This window comes from Capsicum annuum, chromosome 4 (genome assembly GCF_002878395.1).
Source record: "Capsicum annuum cultivar UCD-10X-F1 chromosome 4, UCD10Xv1.1, whole genome shotgun sequence".
Taxonomy (NCBI): Eukaryota; Viridiplantae; Streptophyta; class Magnoliopsida; order Solanales; family Solanaceae; genus Capsicum; species Capsicum annuum.
In genome coordinates this window covers 49,778,628-49,785,550 of record NC_061114.1, presented here as the reverse complement: position 1 = coordinate 49,785,550, position 6,923 = coordinate 49,778,628, and the positions used below count along the sequence as shown (strand labels likewise).

The 6,923-nt window shown below is 33.1% G+C and overlaps 2 protein-coding genes across 2 annotated transcripts; both read left to right on the top strand.

Annotated features, from left to right (window-relative positions):
• The first annotated feature begins 956 nt into the window (after nucleotides 1–956).
• On the top strand, nucleotides 957–2,313 carry LOC107845042 (protein DETOXIFICATION 7-like). The gene is made up of 2 exons (XM_047411802.1): nucleotides 957–1,208; nucleotides 1,973–2,313. Exons 1-2 carry the CDS (start codon nucleotides 1,074–1,076, stop codon nucleotides 2,231–2,233), a joined length of 396 nt encoding a protein of 131 aa, XP_047267758.1. The 5' UTR covers nucleotides 957–1,073; the 3' UTR covers nucleotides 2,234–2,313.
• On the top strand, nucleotides 2,262–6,350 carry LOC124885226 (protein DETOXIFICATION 3-like). The gene is made up of 4 exons (XM_047411563.1): nucleotides 2,262–2,518; nucleotides 4,982–5,054; nucleotides 5,430–5,485; nucleotides 6,062–6,350. Exons 1-4 carry the CDS (start codon nucleotides 2,262–2,264, stop codon nucleotides 6,348–6,350), a joined length of 675 nt encoding a protein of 224 aa, XP_047267519.1.
• Nucleotides 6,351–6,923: the final 573 nt, after the last annotated feature.

Genomic DNA, 6,923 nt, shown 5'->3' with positions numbered 1-6,923 from the left:
CGGGATGGGTGGGGACGATTGTTCAGAAATGCTGTAGTGAAAGGAAAGGAACGTTGAAGTGTTATCGTCAAATTTTATATTTTAGTATATGCAATTTGATATAACAAATTACTTAGTTGCGTATTTTAAAGTCAAAATGATTTATGAGTTGGACTTCTACGATGATTACATTGGCAAGTGTATTAAAATTTTACCCTATAACTGACTTTATGTATAATTTATTTATGAAAAAAGTAAATTTTAGGTCTAATTCAATTCTAAAAATTAGTTTAAGAGATTAAGATTGTCCAAAAATAGATTAAAGGGACCGCTCATTAACTTTAGGGACAATATAGGACTCTTAAATCCCTCGCCCCCTCCCCCTCCCCCACCCCTTTCATGATTAGAATTTGATATTTAGTGCGTGATAATTTAATATGAGCGCCTAATATTGAAAATAAAAATTGAATTGGTCCTATTCTGATTATGCCATATATAAATGGATTTTGGATTTGATTTAACTTTCAAGTTAGTTAGCTCAAAAAATGAAATTAATTGTTTAAATCATATTAAATATTAAAGAGATCACTCATTCTTGAAACGTGACATGTAACTCTTCATACTATTATCCATAGAACATATTAATTTTGATGATAGCATTGTAGATATTATTATGTTGTGGTATGTGAAGAGAGTTTCAATTTATGAATGTCTAAATTTTTTTTGTTCAAGAAAGTAATACATAAATATTGAAGAGATTTATAATTTTCTTTTAGGAAAAGTAAAAACAATTATGATAATACTTTGTTGTTTCTTCGGTACATTTCAAATATGGTAAAAGAATCAAGATACAATATGGTAGAAGTTAATGTAGTATAACTTAAATCTGAAAAAGAAAGGTCAACTTTCAAGTATATATACAAAGATTGTGGCATGATTCACATTTCCACCAAATAGTACTTGTAAAGAGAAAAGTTTTTAGTCATGGAAGAGGCTTTGCTGCTGCCAGAAAAGAGGGAAAATTATTTGAGGATTACAACATATGGGCTTCCTTTTTGGAAGCATTGAAGAAGGTGAGCTACATAGCTATACCTATGGTATTGGCCACTGTTTCACAACACCTTGTAAGAGTTTTGTCAATGATGATGATTGGACATCTGGGTGAACTTTCACTGTCTGGAGCTTCTGTTGCTACCTCTCTCACCAATGTTACTGGCTTCAGTGTCATTGTAAGTATCCAAATTTAACTTATATGTACTGATGCTTGTTACATCGCATGTTAAAGTTAATTATATTTAGCTGTCTATAATACTGATGATAGTGGTAACCTTAAATATAAGGCAAGTAATCTTATCACATCTATGGGTTTTGCTGTAGGCTAGTGTTCCAAGATTTAATGTTCTTAACATTGAATTATTATATTTTTCAAAGTATTAGGCTATTAGCATTTGTTGTCTTTTTTTTGTGGATTTTATACCTAATTAATTTATACTCCCCATCAAAAGTATTGAATTTAGATGAACTCGACAACACTAAGTTGCATCTGTTCGTAGCTAGTGTTGATCACTGAAGTTATTCATTTAACCCTTAAAGCTGCAGAGCAGGCTATTATCAAATTCAAACACTTCTATCTGAACATGTAACTGCTACTTAAGATCAGCTAAGCTAAATCCTAAATGAGTTCTAAAGCTAAATCAAGGCACATAATAAACCAGACTTGGCTAACTCAAACAACGTTCAAATTTTCAACTCCATATTTGTCTCTCAAAATTTCTGGTAAATAATATATGTATGCTGCCAGTGGCGGATACAGAGTGTGAAGTACAAGTTCACGAGAATCCCTTAGTTTCGCCCAGATCCTGTATATGTTTAAAGAAATTCATTAAAAATTTATAAATATTTGACTGCAAACTCAATCATTATTATATATTATCTTGAGAGGATTTCATAAAGTTAAAATCCTGAATCTGCCTTTGTTAATGTTGCATTGCAGTTGGGAATGTATAGTGGCTTAGAAACACTTTGTGGGCTAGCTTATGGAGCTGAACAATTCAAGAAATTAGGCATTTACACTACTGGAGCTATTATATCTCTCCTTTGGTCTGCATACCAATATCTATACTATGGTCATTTGTTGACAAAAGTTCTTATTTTCATGCATCAAGATCCTTTGATCTCCACAGAAGCAGGAAAATATTCAATCTGGCTATTAGTTTCACTCTTCCCTTTCGCGATTATGCAAGCACTTGTATGATACTTGCAGACTCAGCTTGATTCTTCCAATGGTTCTTAGCTCTATCGCAACACTATGTTTTCATGTGCCAGTTTGTTGGTTATTTGTGTTCAAGTTGAGTTTTGGAAGTGGTGGAGCTTCATTTGCTATTGGTTTGTCATATTGGTTCAATGTGTTGCTTCTTGGATTGTATGTGAAATACTCTTCGTCATGTGAAAAGACTAGACTTTGTTTCTATAGAGAAGAAGTTTTTGCTAGCATAAAGGAATTGTTTCCTTTGGCTACTCCTTCTGCTTGCATGGTTTGGTAAGTTTGGTACTGCTATATTTTGGCTATTTCTAATGGTTTCTTGCCTTACTTATCTTGGTAGGAAAATGCATGGACGAAACTTGTTAAATTGTGTGATAGTCTTATCTAAAAACTTAAGCTGGTAGACAGTTATATTTTCAACTAGGGGTGGCAGAGGCGGATCCTAGGCTTAAACACTGAGTTCACGTGAATTAGTAGCATTTGCCCAAATGTCGTGTTTATATTGTTGGTGTTTGTCCTGACTTTCTTACCATAATTGAGTTTTCCTTTAGGTACCATAATTGGGTTTCTTTTTAGGAAAAGGAAAATGTATTTTCCATATTTGGCTAATCCTTATTCTTATAGGAAAAAGTTATAGACTCTATAAATAGAGGCTCCTTTCTTCTAGTTTCGTAGCATCCACAATGTAGTCCTAGGGTTTGAGAGTTTCGTTTGGGAGATACTTTGAGACATAAGTGTTGCGGGATCACTTGTGTGAACCTCTTTTTATTCTGAGTGAATTGTGTGACATTGTCTTTTGACAGTTTGTACTCTCTTTTATAGAGTGGATTGGTCATTTCCTTTTGTGGTTGTAGGTTGATTGATCGAACCACGTTAAATTCTTGTGTCTCTTTGGGTGTATTTCTCATTTGTCTTCTTATTTGACGTCTTTTGAGGTTTGTTTTACTAGTTTCTGCATGACACCTGATTATTTCGGACCTAACATATATTAGAAATTCACTAAGGGTGTGTTTGGTATGAAGGAAAACATTTTCCAGAAAATGTTTGGTTGGCTTAAAGGTTTTGAAAATATTTTCCAAATCAACTTATTTTCCTCAAATCTAAGGAAAATGACTTCCCTTAAAAAAATAAGGAAAATATTTTCCAAAACTCTCTTTCAACCTCACTCTTAAGATGAAATATTCATACAAACTCTCAAAATCACCCATTCCTACTCCGACCCCTAATCCCCTACCCCCCCCCCCCCCCCCCACCCCCACCAAAAAAAAAAATTTTAATTTTTTTTCTTCCCCCACCCCCCCCCCCAAAACCCAAACCGCTCCCCCCCCTCCCCCCCCCCCCTTCCAATTTTTTTTTTTTTTTTTAAATCAAACTTTTTCTTACCCCCTACCCGACTCCACATCATACCAACCCCCTCTCCCTAAAAAAAAAATTAAAATTTTAAAATTTATTTTTTGAAAATTTTTAAATTTTTTCTAACTCCACCCTCGCTCCCCTGTCTCGACCCCCACCCCCTACCCTCCCCCCATTCAAAAAAACTACTATTTCAAATTTTTTCTTACCTCATCCCCTAACCCGAAACTCAAACCCCTACTCCCTTCAAAAGATTTTTTAAACTTTTTTCAAAAAAAAATTCAAACTTTTTTTTTTCCTCCGTTACCCCCCCCCCCCCCCCAAGTTAAAAAACTAGTTTTTTCTTACCCCGCTCGACACCCACCCCCTACTAGACCCCCCAGCCTCCCTGAAAAATAATAATTTATTTGAAAAAAAATTAATTTTTTTTCTTACCCCTGCCCTTACTATCTATTTTGACAACCTCAGCCCTTACCTACCAACCCCCTCCCCCAAAAATTAATTTTTTTTAAAAGATTCACATTGTTTTTATCCCACCCTTCTTATCCTATTCGTTCTCATTGTTTTTGTTAAACATATACAAATACTTTTAGAAAATATATATACTTACCCGATTTGCATAACGAACACTAGACTATGTGTAATAAACAACTTATTTTTCTAGAAAACGTTTTCTCTTCTTCATATCGAACACACCCTAAAAAAGGTATTTTTCAGGGTCAAAAATAATTTTTTAAAACGTATTTTTACCATTTAACTAAACATTAAAATGTATTTTCTGAAAAATATTTTTTCATTCACCAACCAAACACTAGAAAATATTTTCCAGAAAATATTTTCCATCCACCAATCAAACATAAGAAAACAAGTAAGAAACTAACTTATTTTCCAAGAAAACATTTTCTAGGAAAATATTTTCCATGGAAAACATTTTCCTTCATACCAAACACACCCTAAATATCTGTGAAAATTGAATTCTGAATTCTGTCTTTATTATACATTAACTTGAGGTCGTTGTAGGAGTCGATAAATTTCAAATCATAGATCCATGTAGGAGTCGATAAATTTCAAATCATAGATCCATGTCTACGAGGTAGATCTATAGTGTCACACGTAGATCTATAGTGTCACACATAGGTTCATGTGAACACAATAATTTTTGCTTATAACCTGTGTATTCATTAAGAATGCACTAACTAATTATAAACTTAACTGCACATCCAATTATTATTAGATTTCAACTTGAAATTCTTCTCTATTTCAAATATGCTTCTCCACGTGTGAATCTGATTCTTTTTCATGAGTCAAATACATAAAAGTTCACACGTTCGCCTACTAACACCTTAGTATGGTGTTGTAATGAAATGCATATTTTGATGATTGCAGTCTTGAATGGTGGACATTTGAGATAGTCATACTTCTAGCTGGTGTCTTGCCAAAGCCCCAGCTTGAGACTTCTGTGTTTTCTATTTCGTAAAATTAATTCATTGTTTCCTCTTGTTTTTTATTGTTTTATACTCCCTTCGTTTCAATCTGTTTGTCTTAGTTATTTTTTGGATAGTCAAATGATACTTTTTTACCGTAATTTTTAAGAATACTTTCTTAATATTTGAATTGTTAACTATTGCGACATATAACATTTTTATGTAGTTTTTAAATATGTAAAATTTTATTTCAAAGAAAATTAGAAATTTTATGTTTGAATTCAGACCAAACGTGCGTTATTCGATTATCGTACTTCAAATCAAAACAAATAAATTGAAATGGAGGGAGTAGTAATTGAAAATTCACTACTTACTACGTATTGATATGTGAGTTGTTTCTTTATTTGCAGCCTAACTGTTGCTTCCTCTCATTACTTCTTACCATTTCCCTTGGTGCTGGAGCAAGGTTTGGACCCCCCTGCCAATTTTTGTACTTTCTTTTTACATATTTCATGTTTGTCATTTATATTTGTTAGAATAGGTTAGTTAGTGAGTTTAATACTTTGCTAAGCTTCCGAAAGTGGTTTTGGAGAAAAGTTTAAAACTTTTTTTTCTTCCATAAACTTTATAAAAAGTCAAATAATTCACATAAATTGGAACGAAAGATGTATCTTATTTGGACATCACTATTTAATACGTACGTACTTTTAAAAACTTTTTGCTCGTCGTTTACGCACTTCAAACTTAGAACAACTTCAGATAAGCATGTCAATATTAATCTTGACAAATCCTAACTTCAAACATTATTTATCTTTTTTTGTGTCAAGAAAGAACGACTTTAGGAAACCTAAATGACAAATTAAATGAATGTGCTATATGATCCGTTCCATGTTGACGGCAATTAAGGCCAGTTCCATGTAAAGTCTCATATATCACGCTAATTCTAGTTTGGTTCAAGTTTTATACCACATTCTGTTTCGGTTACTTTTCGTTTGTCAATGAGGTTCCGGACTCCTACAATACAGACTTTCCTTTATTGTAGTACTAGAGTATCTAATGAACTAGGAGCAGGGGACTATGAGGCAGCTAAAATGGCAATTAGGGCAGCACTTACAATTTCAATGGCAGACGCAGTCATTTCCAGTACTGCGCTGTTTCGTTGCCGTCATGTAGTAGGATATGCATTCAGTAACGAGAAGGAAGTTGTGGATTATCTCAATGATATGACTCCTTTTCTTTGCCTTCTGATTGTGTCTGACTGCATCCAGGCTGTGCTTTCTGGTAATTTGTTCTCTTTCTTCTCACCTCTAATGTTATGCGTCTCATATTAGTTGTCCACATTACTGAAAATAATTACTCTAAATTACTTACCAATTGACAAAATCAAAGTAAAATCAATTACATTTTTCTCATTTTATCCTTATTTTTATCTTTTTAAAGTGTAAACAAGTTCGGAAACTAAAGTTCCAAAAAAAAAGTTTGTTCACGAATAAATTAGTAAAATTGTTCTTATTTATAATTTCTTAAGGACGGTATGAAGAGGAATATGAATAACTAATATGAAACGGAGAGTTTTTTCGAAAAAATACAATTAATGATCTTGAAAATAGACGAACTTGAAATTTTGGCCTCACTTGCCCCGTCAAGAAACCTTCAGCAATGTCAAAAGAACTTGTAAAATTTGGATTTTACTCATAAAAAAAGTGAAGTTAAAAGTTCAACATTGACCTCTGCATTATGCTTATAAACTAGCCCTTTGTTGGTCTTTATGAATTGACAGAATTCACTAATGAACTAATTGAGCTAGGTCTCCATTGATACAGAAGCTCGAGTGTAGAAGGAAGAAGAGAGAGGATATGATTTAAATCAATTAGATAGATCTCAATTACAATGTAGCAATATTT